Source organism: Saccopteryx bilineata, chromosome 1, assembly GCF_036850765.1.
Source record: "Saccopteryx bilineata isolate mSacBil1 chromosome 1, mSacBil1_pri_phased_curated, whole genome shotgun sequence".
Classification (NCBI taxonomy): Eukaryota; Metazoa; Chordata; class Mammalia; order Chiroptera; family Emballonuridae; genus Saccopteryx; species Saccopteryx bilineata.
This window is the reverse complement of record NC_089490.1, coordinates 219,563,279-219,578,448: the sequence shown is the minus strand read 5'-3', so window position 1 is coordinate 219,578,448 and position 15,170 is coordinate 219,563,279. Positions and strand designations below refer to the sequence as shown.

Genomic DNA, 15,170 nt, shown 5'->3' with positions numbered 1-15,170 from the left:
TAATGTATTAGTAAATTATATAATGCTATAACTATTAACATTAAAGTTGCAACCAATATTTTTCAAAGGGTATCTGTTTAGTTTCTTGAAATTTATCTGTATATGGTTCATTAATAGAGACATCTTAATTTCAAAAATAAGTACAGTTAACTCACAGATCAATCAATAATTGTCACCTCAGAGCAGAGGACCAAAGAAATCTTGGAACAGGTGAAAAGTGTCTAAAATCAAAAAGGCCTACTCTTTTGATGGAACAATATTTCTAAAGCATAGTGCACATTTTTCTGTTCTCTGAATCTGGAGGACACAGTCTAAACACAGCCCTGTCTTCAGCACTCAGGTAGCCTTACAGCTGGGCTGTGGCCGCCAGAGTACAGAGCTCAGGCCTGGAACCTGAGTCAGCAACTTCCAGTTTTGCAATCTGAGGCAATGTCTTAACTTCTCAGTATCTTGGCTACTGACTCATTGTACAAATTCAATGATAACATCTGTCTCAGTTACCTTGTAGCATAACATCTGGTACTGAGAAAGGGGGTGGGGGAGATCAGCAGGTGCACTAGTAAACACAGAGGTGAAACATACCAGGAAACACACCAGGAAACACACTAGGAAACACACTAGGAAACACACCAGGAAACACACCAGGAAACGCACCAGGAACCAGTAGGAAGCACACCACGGAACATCAGTCCACAGCACTTCAGAGCGCAGCAGTATTTTCCTGAATGAAATAATTTTTATCAGAGTATTATAGAAGGAGATTTAAAAGCAAAGGACCATGAAGTTCAGAGGTGGCCCTCTTGCCCACATCGGACATCCCAGGACTCCACCATGCTTTACTATTATATAAAGGATTCTGTGTCTGTAAAGGTCAGTAGTTTCTAGTCCTTTCCATTTCATGCTTTTTTTCCTCCTGTCACTTATTTTCCTTCCAGCAGTCAGTTTAGTTTACTATTCCCAGCTTAGCCTCCCTCTTCCTCTCTTCTAATTAGCTGCTTTTACCAAAAATCTGATAATTTGCTTGTAAAATTGAGAACTAAACAGACTATGAGAGATGACCTCTTCAAGGACTGTATAAGCTCGACGACCTATATTTTGGCTATTTTAGAATTCTTCTTCTTACCTCTTGATTCTCCCCTATGTTTACAATAATTGGGGTTGCTATAAAACATTTATATAGATTGTTCAACATTTGCATAGCTTGTAATTACAGTTTATAAAGGAAGCACACAAAATGGTTGCAGTCTTGAGCAACATTTTAAATGTTAAACTAATTTTGATGTATTTTATTAGTTTTTAAAAGAGTTCTGAAGTATGATTTCTTAGAACAGCGGTTCTCAACCTGTGGGTCGCGACCTCGGCGGGGGTCGAACGACCAAAACACAGGGGTCGCCTAAAGCCATCGGAAAAGACATATTTATTATACAATACATTTTTAAATAAAATATGTCTTTTCCGATGGCTTTAGGTGACTCGTGTTTTGGTCATTCGACCCCCGCTGGGGTTGCGACCCATAGGTTGAGAACAGCTGTCTTAGAAGAATCACCTATTTCACTCACATATTTTGGTATATAATCAGAAAATTACTGTAATTAAATCCAGGAGAAGACATTTAGTGTTTCACGAAGACGTGTGTGCTCAGGCCCCACCAACAGATAGTCTACTTCATTAAGTCAAGACTGAGGTATTTGCTTTTCAAAATGGCCTTAGTGTACTCTGGAACCTCTGATGTCATTAACAAATTTCTTAAAAATCGTAAGTAAAACAATCAAATTGTATTTTATTTATTCATTTAAATGTTTGTTTTATTGACTTTAGAGAGAGGAAGGGAGAGAGCAAGAGAGAGATAGGAGCATCTGCTCCATATGTGCCCTGACTGGGGATTGAACCGGCGACCTCCATGCTTTAAGACGACACTTGAACCAACTGAGCTATCTAGCCAGGGCCCAAATTGTATTTTAAATGCAGAGGATGAAGTTTAAATTTAAAGCACTTTCTTGGAACTTCTACTAACAGAGGTTCTGCCACTGACTTGGTATGTGAATTTGAGAGTGACTTCTGGTGAATCCAGTGGATGAAGAGGAAACAATTTTTTGTTGATCATGACTTTGGATATCAGAAAGACCTGCACTCAAACAGAAGTTCCTCTACATTAAATAAAGGCAAAGAGCCTGACCAGGGTGGTGCAGTGGAGAAAGAGTTGACCTGGGATGCTGAGGTCCCAGGTTCAAACCCAGAGGTCACTGGTTTGAGCTCAGGCTCATCTGCCTTGAGCACGGGGTTGCCAGCTTGAGTGTGGGATCACAGACATGATCCAAAGGTTGCTGACTTGAGTAAGGGGTCACTAGTTTGGCTGGAGACCCACAGTCTAGGCACATATAAGAAGCAATCAATGAACAACTAAAGTGCCACAAACATAGGTTGATGCTTCTCATCTCTCTCCCTTCCTGCGTCTGTCTCTCTCTCTTGCTAAAAATAAATAAATAAATAAAAGAGGCAAGTAAGCTCCCGGTGCATAGTAAGTATTAAAGTGGTTTTTCTTTGTCATTCTGTTATTGATAACATTTCATCCCCTGATGACACACAGCTGAATGGAAAATCCAGCTCACCTGGGATCCCATTTGGGTCCAGCTCTCATTCTCAAACAGGGAGCTTTCATCTTCAGAAGACTCACTCTATCTCAAACTCCTTCCATGCTACTCTTGTGTCTATAAATAATGAGGAATCAAAAGTTTGCTTAAAGTGAAAATTTAATTGTATTTACTGACAAAATCTTGGTATTACTGTTAACTCCAATTAGAACCAGTATTTTTTTTTTTTTTAGAAAGAGAGAGAAAGAAGAGAAGCATAAACTCGTAGTTGTGTCACTTTTGTTGTTCACTGCTTCTCATACATGCCTTGACTGGGGTGGGGGGCTTAAGCGAGCCAGTGAACCCTTGCTCAAGCCAGCAACCTTGGGCTCAAGCCAGCAACCAGGAATCATGTTGATGATCTGATGCTCAAGCCAGCGACCTTGGGGTTTTGAAAATGGGGCCTAAGTGTTGCAGGTTGACACTCTATCCACTGCATGACCACTGGTCAGGGCAATTATAATAACCAGTTTTAAACAAATCTCAGGTTTAACAAGAAGGTTCTCCTATCAAATGGAAGCCATGACAATAAAAACCTTAAGTTACTTGTTCCACAGTGATTATATACATATGATCAAAACTGTAAAACCCTTTTCAAAAGGGCCTACATTACCCTCCATGCTCAGAATTACTGGATATTTTGGGACTCATTTAAAGGATGTATGGCAATCAGATTCTGCAGATGTGTGCTAAAGCAAAAAGACTGGTGCTTACCCCCAGATGTCACTTCCCTTAGAAAACAAGGAAGACTTGATGACTTCCGGGGCCATCCAGGCGTATGTGCCTGCCGCACTCATCCGGGTGGTCCTGTGCCATTCCCTCGCTAACCCAAAGTCTGTGATCTTCAATGTTTTATTGCAGATGTCATCATGTTCTATCTTCTCAAGCAGCAAAACTAAAAAATAAACAACAGTGATACAGTTCCATAATTTTACAATTTTTATTGCAATTTTTCCTTGGCATTTTCAACACATCGTTACTGTAGTTGGCAGAATACATGAGAATGAACTTGAGTTTTAGCATTTTATCTTCCTTACATTACCTATATCATAACCATTAGGGTCACTTGTGCCTGAAGTTACAAGTTTTTAAAAAAAAATCTCCAGACACAGTACAGCCTTGCCCTCTTTCTGAATGTTTCTCTGTATGTGGAAGTGAATAATTTCTAGGAGCAAGAACCATTTCTTGAGACAGCACAGATAGGATCAGAAGTCTGCATTTACCTAATAGGGAAAAAAACTATTGTTTCTTCTAAGAAGTTTGGCCCTTATCTGAAGGCAGATATTTTTCACTGAATGTATTAGAGAATCACTCAAATAGATGGCATTCTCATAAATCATTATTATCAAACACTAAATTTTCAAAATGCTTATAGATACTCTTAACTCACAAGGAAATTTTATGAGATCTGATTACTTTACTGAAGCTGGAAATGAGCAAAAGTAAAAAAAAAAAACCTTACAGAAACATTATCCAGAGGCTCACTTCCCAGCCCCCAGCCTCCTGGAAAAAAAATACAGAGTGTGCAAGTGCAGCCCCAGGAGGGAGCTCAAGCTGTCTGCCCCAGAACCTGTAGGTAACAGGTTGAATTAAACTGCTTCTTCCTCAGTTCTCACCCGCCCGCCCACCTGCCCCTCCCTGAACCTTGGGTCCTTCCCTCCTGGGGCTGATTCTCCTCCGCCTCTAATCCTGCAGAAATACCCGTGGTTTTCCACGAGGCTCTACAGCAGCCTCTTACTATTTCTTCCCATTTGCTACGGCTGGGTTTTTTGTTTTTCTTTCTAATTTATCTTCACACTCCTTCTTTAAAACCCTGCATTCCAACACATAGCTCTGCTGTTCAACTCCAGTTAAATGCTCTGCAAATCTCCCTCCATTTCCCGGGCCACTACATAGCCTGTGGCCTTATTTCTTCAACACTGGAGAACAGCGTTAAGACATTCGTCATGTTTGATTTTTGGAGCATGCTCATAAAGACCATCATTTTCTCAAATGTTAGATAGAAGAAAAATAAACATTTACTGAGTCCATTCTATCTGTCAGGCACATTCACAGGTATTTTAATCAGGTGACCCCACTATAATGCTACAAGTATGTACTGTTAATTATCTGGACTTGATAGACAAGGAAACTGAAACCAGCCACGTTGATCATCTGTCCCAGGTCATGCGCTAAGAAGCAGTGAAGCTCAATCAGTCTGACCCCAGAGGCCACGGTCCTAATTGTTGTCTACATTGCTCAGTTGACAAGTTGTATCAATTTTTCATGAGAGCTTCCTTTATTCTTTGGAAACCTCTCTCTGTTCTGGGGTCCATTTTCCTCCTCTCTGATTTCCTGTGATTGGATAATCACCCACTGATCTAAGCAGAGGTAGAATGATGAAGAACATTATTAACTCAGGGCTTGGTGCAGTCTGTGCTTCTGTCCTTGCTGTTGTAGGAACCTTGATGGTATGCACATCAGCAGGTTGTAGTGAGGAGGAAATGAATACATGTAAAGTGCTTAAAACAGTGAAACACAGTAAGCATTTTGTAGGATATACACACACATATTATATATATATACACTTTTATCAATGGGTTTGCAAGTGCTTTTTAGCAAATCTTGAAATTTCACTTTACTATGGCTGTATAGCTCGGTTGGTTAGAGCATCATCCTGAAACTCGGAGGTTGCTAGTTTGATTCCTGGGCAAGGCACAAAAGGGAACAAATCGATGTTCCTCTCTCTCTCTCTCTCTCTCTCTCTCTCTCTCTCTCTTCCTCCTTCCTTGCTCTCTCAATCAATAAAATAAACATTAAAACTTTCAAATAAATAAATAAATGAACAAATCACTTTGCTATGGATTCACGTATTTCCATCCTGTCATCAAATGTTTATAATGTCGGTCAGCAAAATCAAAGAGTTAACACAACTGGAGAGAACTAATAGAATCATATTGTTTAAACAAGAAGAGATATTTGAGTGAGGACTTATTACATATTGCCAATACTGAATAAGTGTTATGTTTAATGTTTTTTTCTAAGAGATCTTCTACCTGTAAGGTTTAGAGAACAAGGATCCCTGTCCTAATTTTATATCCATGACATAGATGCCAAATCAGGTTTTAAGGTGGTTGCAAGCTCATGGTCACACAGTTGGTAAGTAGCAAGGCCAAACTTCTATCATTTTCTTACTCATAATCTTAATGCTGTTCTGTGTAGTGAAGGATGGAACAAGTAGGGGGAACACTTCTCAGAGACAGCCTCTAATTCCTTCTGTCCAGTCTATTCAAGGTCCAACTTCCTTAGGAACCTTTTCAGAGCATCCTACAAAAGAGTGACTGTTTCATCTTCCCAATCATTCATTAGTTATTTATTACATTGTTTTGTTAGTTTTTGACCTAAAATTTATGTTTCTAAACTGCATATAAATTACTTAATCTGTGGAACTGGATATTATAGCTTTCCCCTGTATCACCTGATATCACATAACACAGTATCTTGTATGTCAAATGTTCAATGCAATAGTTTCTATTAACAATAATTAGACAATTCCCACCAGTTCTAATAAGAATATTGTCTACCATTTGCTTATCCTTTTCTATGTATAGCTGTTTCCATACATTTAATTTCTCATTTGGTCTTTATACCATTTGATGAAGTAGGAATTATGATCTCCAGTTTAGAAATGTTCTCCCAGATCACATGGCTACAACACAGAGCTGGTTTCATCATCAACACTTCCTTCTTGGTAACACTATTGGTTTCAGAAATGGGGGCAAACACCCAGAAACATCATTAGGTATGTTGTTTCAAAGATTAATTTTTTTAAAGATTTTTATTTATTGATTTGAGAATGAGCAAGAGAAATGGGGGGGGGGGGGAGCAGGAAGCATCAACTCATAGTAGTTGTTTCTCATATGTGCTCTGACCAGGCAAGCCCAGGGTTTCCAACCAGCAACCTCAGCATTCCAGGTTAATGCTTTATGCACTGCGCCCCCACAGGTCAGGCCAGAGATTATTTTTTGAATTTTCTTCCTCCCATGTCAGCTTAAGGTATACAGTGATACCCTGAGATCTGAGCAGACCAACATACGATTTTTTTTTTTAAAGATACGAGCTGTGGCTCGGTCCATATTTTTGTTCGAGATCCAAGTGAAATGCCGAGATATGAGTCGTGATTTGGGAAGCTGCCGCTAGTTGGCACGTTGGCGCACGGGTCCAGATTTGGCAGTATAGCACCAGCATCTCGTTCTTTCCATGTGTTACCTGCAGAAAAAAGTCGAATCTTGTGCGCTATACTTGTTCTTGCATCATTTTTGCATTTTTTACTAACTTTTTTTGTGTGCTATCATGGGGCCAAAGAAAGTGAGTGTAAAGGACAGTAGTGAGAAGAAGAGAATGATGTCAATAGAAGTAAAGCAAGAAATAATAGCAAAACATGAGCGTGGTGTACGAGTGATTGAACTGGCAAGGCTGTATGACTACAATACATCTACAATTTGTACAATCCTTAAACAAAAGGATGCCATCAAAAGCACAAATCCAGCAAAAGGAACTACAATTCTGTCCCAATTAAGGACAAATATCCATGAAGAAATGGAGAAGCTTCTGCTGCTATGGATGAAAGAGAAAGAGCTGGCAGGAGATACAGTGACGAAGACTATAATATGCAAAACGGCACATATTATTTACGGGGACTTGAAGAAGAAAGAACCATCAACCTCAAAAGAGACAGCAGAAGATACGTTTAAGGCAAGTCACGGCCAGTTTGAAAATTTCAAGAAGAGATCTGGCATCCACTTGGTGGTGAGGCATGGTGAAGCCGCGAGTGCTGACGTTAAGGCAGCTGAGGAGTACATCGCACGTTTTGCTGTGCTTATTGCAAAGGAAGGCTACATCCCCCAACAAGTGTTCAACTGTGATGAAACAGGATTGTTTTGAAAAAAAAAAAATGCCCTGGAGGACTTTCATCACTGCAGAGGAGAAGAAGCTGTCAGGCCATAAACCCATGAAGGACCGTCTGACCCTTGCATTGTTTGCAAATGCTAGCGGTGACTGTAAAGTAAAGCCACTACTAGTGTATCATTCCGAAAATCCTTGAGCCTTTAAGACTCACAAGATCCTTTTTTCTTTTTTTTTTTCTGAAGTTGGAAATGGGGAGGCAGTCAGACAGACTGCCCGACCGGGACCCAGGGAGCGATGCTCTGCCCATCTGGAGCATCGCTCTGTTGCAACCAGAGCCATTCTAGTGCCTGAGGCAGAGGCCACAGAGCCATCCTCAGCACCCAGGCCAACTTTGCTCCAATGGAGCCTTGGCTGCGGGAGGGGAAGAGAGAGACAGAGAGGAAGGAGAGGGGGAGGGGTGGAGAAGCAGATGAGTGCTTCTCCTGTGTGCCCTGGCTGGAAATTGAACCTGGGACTCCTGCACGCCAGGCCGACGCTCTACCACTGAGCCAACTGGCCAGGGCCTAGACTCACAAGATTCTTAAAGAAAAACTGCAGGTTATATGGCGTGCTAATGCTAGGGCATGGATTATGTGGCAGTTTTTTATTGAATGGGTAAATCTCATCTTTGGTCCTGCAGTGAAGAAATACCTTCAAGAAAATAAACTCCCGATGAAGCATTACTAATCCTTGAAAATGCTCCAGCCCACCCACCTGGTCTTGAAGATGACATTCTCGATGAGTTCAAATTTGTGAAAGTCCTCTACCTCCCACCTTCAATCTTGCAACCTATGGATCAGCAGGTCATTTCCAACTTTAGAAAGCTTTACACAAAGCACTTGTTCTGCCGCTGCTTTGAGGTGACTGAAAATACAATTCTAACCCTTTGAGAGTTTTGGAAAGATCACTACAACATCATGATATGTTTACGCATTATTGCCTTGGCATGGCCAGAGGTTACAAGAAGAACCTTGAACTCGGCATGGAAAAAGTTATGGCCTGATGTTGTTGGAGACAGGAACTTTGAAGGATACAAACCAGAGACTGAGACCGAGTTAGAAGCATTGGAGGAGATCGTGTCCCTTGGAAAGTCAATGGGTCTGGAGGTAGATGAGGGTGATGTAAACGAGCTCGTCGAGGAACATGAGGAGGAACTCTCAACTGAGGAGTTGAAGGAGCTACAGATGATGCAACATACAGAGCTTCTGAAAGAGATTAGTAGTGAGGAGGAGGTAGAGTAGGAAGAAGTGATTTCTACAAGTGAAATTAAAGACATGCTGGCAATGTGGGAGAAGCTTTTAAGTTTCATTGAAAAGAAACACCCAGAAGAAGTTTCAACTGGTCGTGCTTCAGCACTTTTTAATGACACGTTTGTCACATTTCCGTAATATTTTAAAAGGCAGACAAAAACAAACCTCTTTGGATAGATTTTTATTCAAAAGTCCTGCAAGTGAAAGTGCCGAAAGTGCAGCCAAAAAGGCAAAAACAGGTGATGATTAAATGAAAAATACACAATGTTAAGCTTAGGTTAAGTTTAAAGTTAAGAAGGTGCATTTTTTTACAATTATGTTTTTGTGGTTTCATTTTAAGTAAAGAAAGTGCACTTTTAGTTTTGTTTAAAGTGAAGAAAATGCAGTTGTAGTTTACATTTAGTGTTAAGAAAGTGCAGTTTTAGTTTACATGTCTACAGTGCCTGCATCCATTCCTCCCTCCCTCCTCCTCCACCATTCAACTCCGTTAGCCGCACTTGTCTCTCTCCAAGGTAAGAATACAGTACTAAATAACACTTTTTTCTTTTATTTCATATATTTTGTTATGCATTGGTAAAGTATACATGTGTGTTTCTTAATTAAAAACATGTCTTTTTCATAATTTAGGATGGTTTGGGGATGTTTCACAGGGCTGAAACAGATTAAATCTATTTCAGTTATTTTAAATGGGAGAAATTTGTTTGCTATACGAGTTGACTGACTTATGAGTTCAGTTACAAAACAAATTAAACTCGTATCTCAAGGTACCACTGTATTTATTTCTCAGTTCTTACTCCTCATATTTATTTACTTTATATACTTAAACCACAAAAGCAAAAAAAAAAAGATAATTAACTATATCATCAGCTGTATTACATTTTTCAAATCATAATATTACTAATTTCACTTTTTTTCTTTTGGTATTTTTCTGAAGTAGGGGGGAATCAGACAGACAGACTCCCACATGGGCCTGACCAGGATCTACCTGGCATGCCCACCAGGGGGCAATGGTTGGCCCCTTTGGGGCGTTGCTCTGCTGTAATCGGAGCCATTCTAGTGCCTAAGGCAGAGGCCATGTAGCCATCCTCAGCGCCCAGGCCAACTTTGCTCCAATGGAGACTGGGCTGTGGGAGGGAAAGAGAGAGAGAGGGAGAGAAAGGAGAGGTGGAAGGGTGGAGAAGCAGATGGGGGTTTCTCCTATGTGCCCTGGCCAGGAATCGAACCTCGGACTTCCACACGACAGGCTGACGCTCTACCGCTGAGCCAATAGGCCAGGGCCACTAATTTCACTTTTAAACAATTATTCTTATCACCAAAACAACTCCACCTTAATGATCAAAATGGCTTTCTGTTCTATAAACTTTGCTTTCCAAGGCACGTTTATACATTAGCTCTTCACTCTATAAATGTCCACAGAGGAAAGTGTGAGGATGTGTTGATTAAAATAGGCATTAAAACAATTCCACATCTCCACACCTCAGGGAAGGCCTGGCAGTCCTTGGGAAGCAAAGGGCAAAGAAAGGTAGCTCTAAAATAAGTGAAAACAGAACTAAAAGTGAGAATTAAAACCTAAACATTGAAAATTAATTGCATTTTTAAATAAAGGTCATGGTGCAATGTACTATTAGCAGCCTTTGTACTGATGGTTTCAGAACACCTCTCCCCTCCCAAGTCTAAAGTTTCCAAAGAAGCTAAGTGCTTCCATGCTTTGAACTAACAGAAAACAAGTTAAAATAACACTCTGAATGTCAAGTTCAGAGTGCCATGAAAGGCCCGTTGTTTTGGAGTCTATTTCAGAGGTGTTCAGCAAAATTCCTGAAATTCCTTATCTTTTGGGCAAAGTGACCGATACCAAAAATAGCTAGTGTCCTGACAGGTAACATAATGGGGAGGCTGGCCAAGTTTCAGCCTAAGGACACAAAGTTGGACGCCAACTTCCGCTTCCTGTCAGTCACTAGGAAGGGCGACAGGCACAGCTGCCCTCCAGAAGGTACAACATGCAAACCAGGCAAATCAATTTTTTTGGCCACAGAAATGGTAAATTCTTGTTAGTAACCTAGCGACGAGTGTTTGAGCCCCAATTGGGCTACTTTAGTGAAGATTTTGACCCCTGGGGGCCTGGTTCTTTGCAATCAGCCTTTACAACTCACACTGAGTCTACTTACCCAACCATGAGGTACTTGATTTTTCCATTTCCTTTGAAATATAACTTTGGTATTTTCAGAATTATGGCATACAGGGTGTGTATGTGTGTGTGTGTGTGTATATATATACATATAAAATATCCCACCAGCCTGGGGAATCTCAAATATATTAATATATATACATACATATACATATTTGAAAAGCAATTACAATGTATCCATTCTGTTTTCTCAACATTTATGGGATTGCTATATACAAATTCCCTTTGAGTCAAATGGGTTCCTTTAGATTACTCTTTAACTATGAATATATTATCATCAAGGGAAAGTTGTAACAAGTTGAGGATAGCAACAATGTGAAAGACTATATTAATAATCACCCCCTTCTCTCAGTCTAAGATATAAGACAACTTCATTAATTTCAACTCAGCACAATCAACCATTTACAGGGAACAAATAGTAACTTTCCTACATTTCTTTCTATCTATACCCTCCACACACCACTCACTCACTCATCAGTCTACAGAGTCAAGTCCAGACCTTCAAACAAATTCTAAATGATCTTTTCATCTTTTCCCGTATTCTCCAAAATGATCCCTACACCCTAACAATTCTGCGTACTAAAAGCCACTTCTAACAGACAACAGCCCAGCACCTCTGTCCCATACCTCCTTGCGCAAGCTGTGTGGACCGTCTCTCTCCCGCCCTCTAACACCCGCACTGGGCACTTCAGATCCCACAGAGCATCAGGGCAGGAACACGGGGTCCCCACCGAGCCCTCTACTGTAAGACCACTCACAAGTCCACCAGCCTGCGGAATCTCAGCTTCAGCTTCCATAAAACAGGTGAGCGACTTCATTCCTCCTGCTCCAATAGTATACAGTTTTATAAAAACACCTCCCGGGCTCCTTCTCCCAGAACCTCGGTTGGAAGTTCTCTGCATTCCAAAGGAGTGTTACAATTATGTACTGCCTCATGTTACTGCTTAGTCTCATCTCCCTAAGTAAATCATAACCAACTGAAGGAGAGGCTGCATACCTCATTAATCTTATGTATGTATGTATGTATGTATGTATGTTTACTGCATAGCAACTAGCATTTTTATACACTCGCTAAATATTTGTCAAATGAATGAGTAAATGCACACTGTTGGGGAAGGAGTATGAAGGAGAATTACCAGCATTTCTATATGACGTCATCTGCTCACTGTAGAAAACCAACTCCCCTCTGCCCTCCCATAAGAGTGTTAGGAGGGAGATGACGTCAGAGTAATGGCACGGTAGGAAGCGATACTGATAAATCTCCCCCAAAACTCAACAAGATCTTCAACCAGATACAGAAAAATCAATCCTTGGAACCTCCAGATATTTCGCAATACACCCGAAAGTATGGTCGAGCGAAAAATTGGCTAAATATATAATCAAACCCCGAAGGAAATAGGGAGTAAGAAATGCTCCGCCTTCCTCACTAAGCTAAACAGAGTGGCTTTCACTGGGAACTGAGAATATAGAAACTGAGGCAGGCAAAGGGGGTGAATAGATCCAGGCCGCGGCACAAACGGCCAAACCAGGCTGTGGCACAGAGATCCAGGCCGAGGAAAAACTGTTCCTGTGGCAACCCGGGCAATACAAGCTAACACTCGCGCCAAACCCAGACAAAGATAGACAAGCGGGGCAGCCATTTTCCCCGATCTCCTGGTCGGCGCGCGCAGATAGTGGGCAAGAGATTCCTTCCAAAGCCCCGAGAGTGTGCGCCCGTGTTGTCCCACAGAGAGGCAGAGTCAGAGGCCTCTGTGTGGGCCGAAAGCGGAATCTACAGGCCGCCCCAGCGCCCTGAGGGAGCCGCGCATGGGGAGGGAGCAAGAGCCAATTCCAACGCTGGAACTTTTCCGTGCGAGTGGCGGTTTCACTCAGGTGAGACTGCTAGCCTGATATCCTGGTCTGTGCGTGCAGATAGTGAGCGAGAGATTCCTCCGAGTGCCTCAGCAGTGCCCGCCCGTGTTATCCCACAGAGGGGCAGAGTCAGGGGCCTTTGTGTGGGCCAAAAAGCAGAATCTCGGGCCACCCCAGCACCTTGAAAAAGCCGCACCCGGGGACAGAGGGAGAACCAATTCCAACGCTGGAACTTTTCCATGCGGGCGGGGGTTTCGCTCAGAGCGTGAGACTACTGGCCCAATATCCTGATCTATGCGCTCAGATAGTGGGCAAGAGATTCCTCCAAGTGCCTCGGCAGTGTGCACCCGTGTTATCCCACAGAGTGGCAGAGCCAGAGGTCTTTGAGTGGGCGGAAGCCCCACCTGATTATGCTAGCAGCTCTGATTGACTGAGCCTTACCCAGAGCCCTGTGCTGAGTGGGAATAGAGTGGGGAGTTGCCAGCTCTTTGAGCCTCTTACTATCCAGGCAGAGGCAGCAGCAACCCCATAGCTGGATTATCAGGCTACTTATTGAGGAAGGAAAGACTAGGAGAAAGGATCCAGGAACACGAACTCTCTCACTGGCAGAGCCTATAAATGCTAATGAGCCTCGACTGCCAACGAGACTGAAGCACAATACACGACATCGCCATAGAGACTTAGCAACTGCAAACCTCTACCTGAGTGTGCCAAAGGGGCAGAACCCGAGGTACAGAGTCACCGACCAGGAAGAGGGAGAGAAAAGAAAAAGCAAGAAGATAACCTCTCAAAATCAAGAATAATACGCAGACTTTATAGCCTATCCCATTTTATTATATTTGTTTGTTTGTTTGTTTCTCTTATCTTCATTCTTGATATTTTTTATTCCTCCTCCAATTTGGTCATTCAATTCTCTGCCGATCTTACTCTTTCCTCTCCTTGAACTACACTACCCATAAGTGTTACATCTCCCATTATCTTTTCTTTCCTCTTCCTTTCTCTCTATGAGGGTTGCACTCCAAAACCCTTAACTCTCTCTCTCTCCTCTTTTTTCTTTTTTCTTCTTTTAGTGGTTCCTTCTTTTTTCACTCTCTCTCTTTCTTTTCTCCCTCTATATTAGTTTCTTCCTTTCTCCTTTACGTCTCCTCTCATTCAAACCTCAATAATGAACAATATCTTATCTGGGACTCAAACTTATGTTTGTGGCATTTTGGGGTTTTTTTTACTTCACCTTTTTAACACACTAGCAGTGCTCCCATCCCTGGCTCTCCATTTTATCTAGTTCTTGTTCCACTAAATACAATAGTAATTTTTTAATTTGTCCCCCCATTTTCCTGTTTCCCTCTTATTCCTCTCATCATAACTCTTAGTCAACCAACACCTAAAAGCAAATCATTTTATTTTTGACCAAACTATTTTTCTTATTTGTCTTTGTGGGTCCATACGCCCTTTTTTTTTCTTTTCTTTTTTTTTGCCCCTTTATTACTTCTCCCCAATTCAGGCCCTCCATTACAGGCATTGTTTGTTCTATTTAGTACAATATAATTCAAAGTTCACCACAAGATTTTCTCAAGAAAGAGGGGAGAAGAGAGGAGAGAAAAAAAAGGAGGAAGGGAATAATTTCCTTTTTTAAAAAAAATATTTTTATTTTATTTTTCTTTATTGCATTATTAATTTTTTTTTAAAAAAAACAACTCTTTGATTTTTTTAACTTTTTATTCTTTATTAAATCTCATTAATACTATCAACAGAACCACCCTCAAATGCCATTGAGGAAGAGAAAATAGAATATCATGGATACAAAAGAAAGAGAGGTAACACAGATAGATGAGGAAAAATCTATGGAGAAAAAATTTAATATATTGGAAACCTTGGAGCTAAATGACAGAGAATTTAAGATAGAAATCCTAAAAATCCTCCGAGATATACAAGAAAACACAGAAAGGCAATTTAGGGAGCTCAGAAAACAACTCAATGAACACAAAGAATATATTTCCAAGGAAATTGAAACTATAAAAACAAATCAAACAGAGATGAAAAACTCAATTCACGAGCTGAAAACGAGGTAACAAGCTTAGGTAATAGAACAGGCCAGATAGAAGAGAGGATTAGTGAAATAGAAGACAAGCAACTTGAGGCACAACAGAGAGAAGAAGAAAGAGACTCAAAAAATTAAAAAAATGAGATAGCCCTACAAGAATTATCTGACTCCATCAAAAAGAATAACATAAGAATAATAGGTATATCAGAGGGAGAACAGAGAGAAAATGGAATGGAGAACATACTCAAACAAATAATAGATGAGAACTTCCCAAGCCTGTGGTAAGA

At 41.0% G+C, this 15,170-nt stretch overlaps 1 protein-coding gene across 2 annotated transcripts in view; it reads right to left on the bottom strand.

The window, feature by feature from the left end:
* MAP3K21 (mitogen-activated protein kinase kinase kinase 21) overlaps window positions 1–15,170 on the bottom strand; it is a 66,562-nt gene that overhangs the window by 36,661 nt on the left and 14,731 nt on the right. For both annotated transcript variants that reach the window (XM_066236267.1, XM_066236260.1), the window contains exon 2: window positions 3,345–3,525. In XM_066236267.1, coding sequence (XP_066092364.1) covers window positions 3,345–3,525 — 181 coding nt within the window. The remainder of the gene's footprint in view (window positions 1–3,344; window positions 3,526–15,170) is intronic.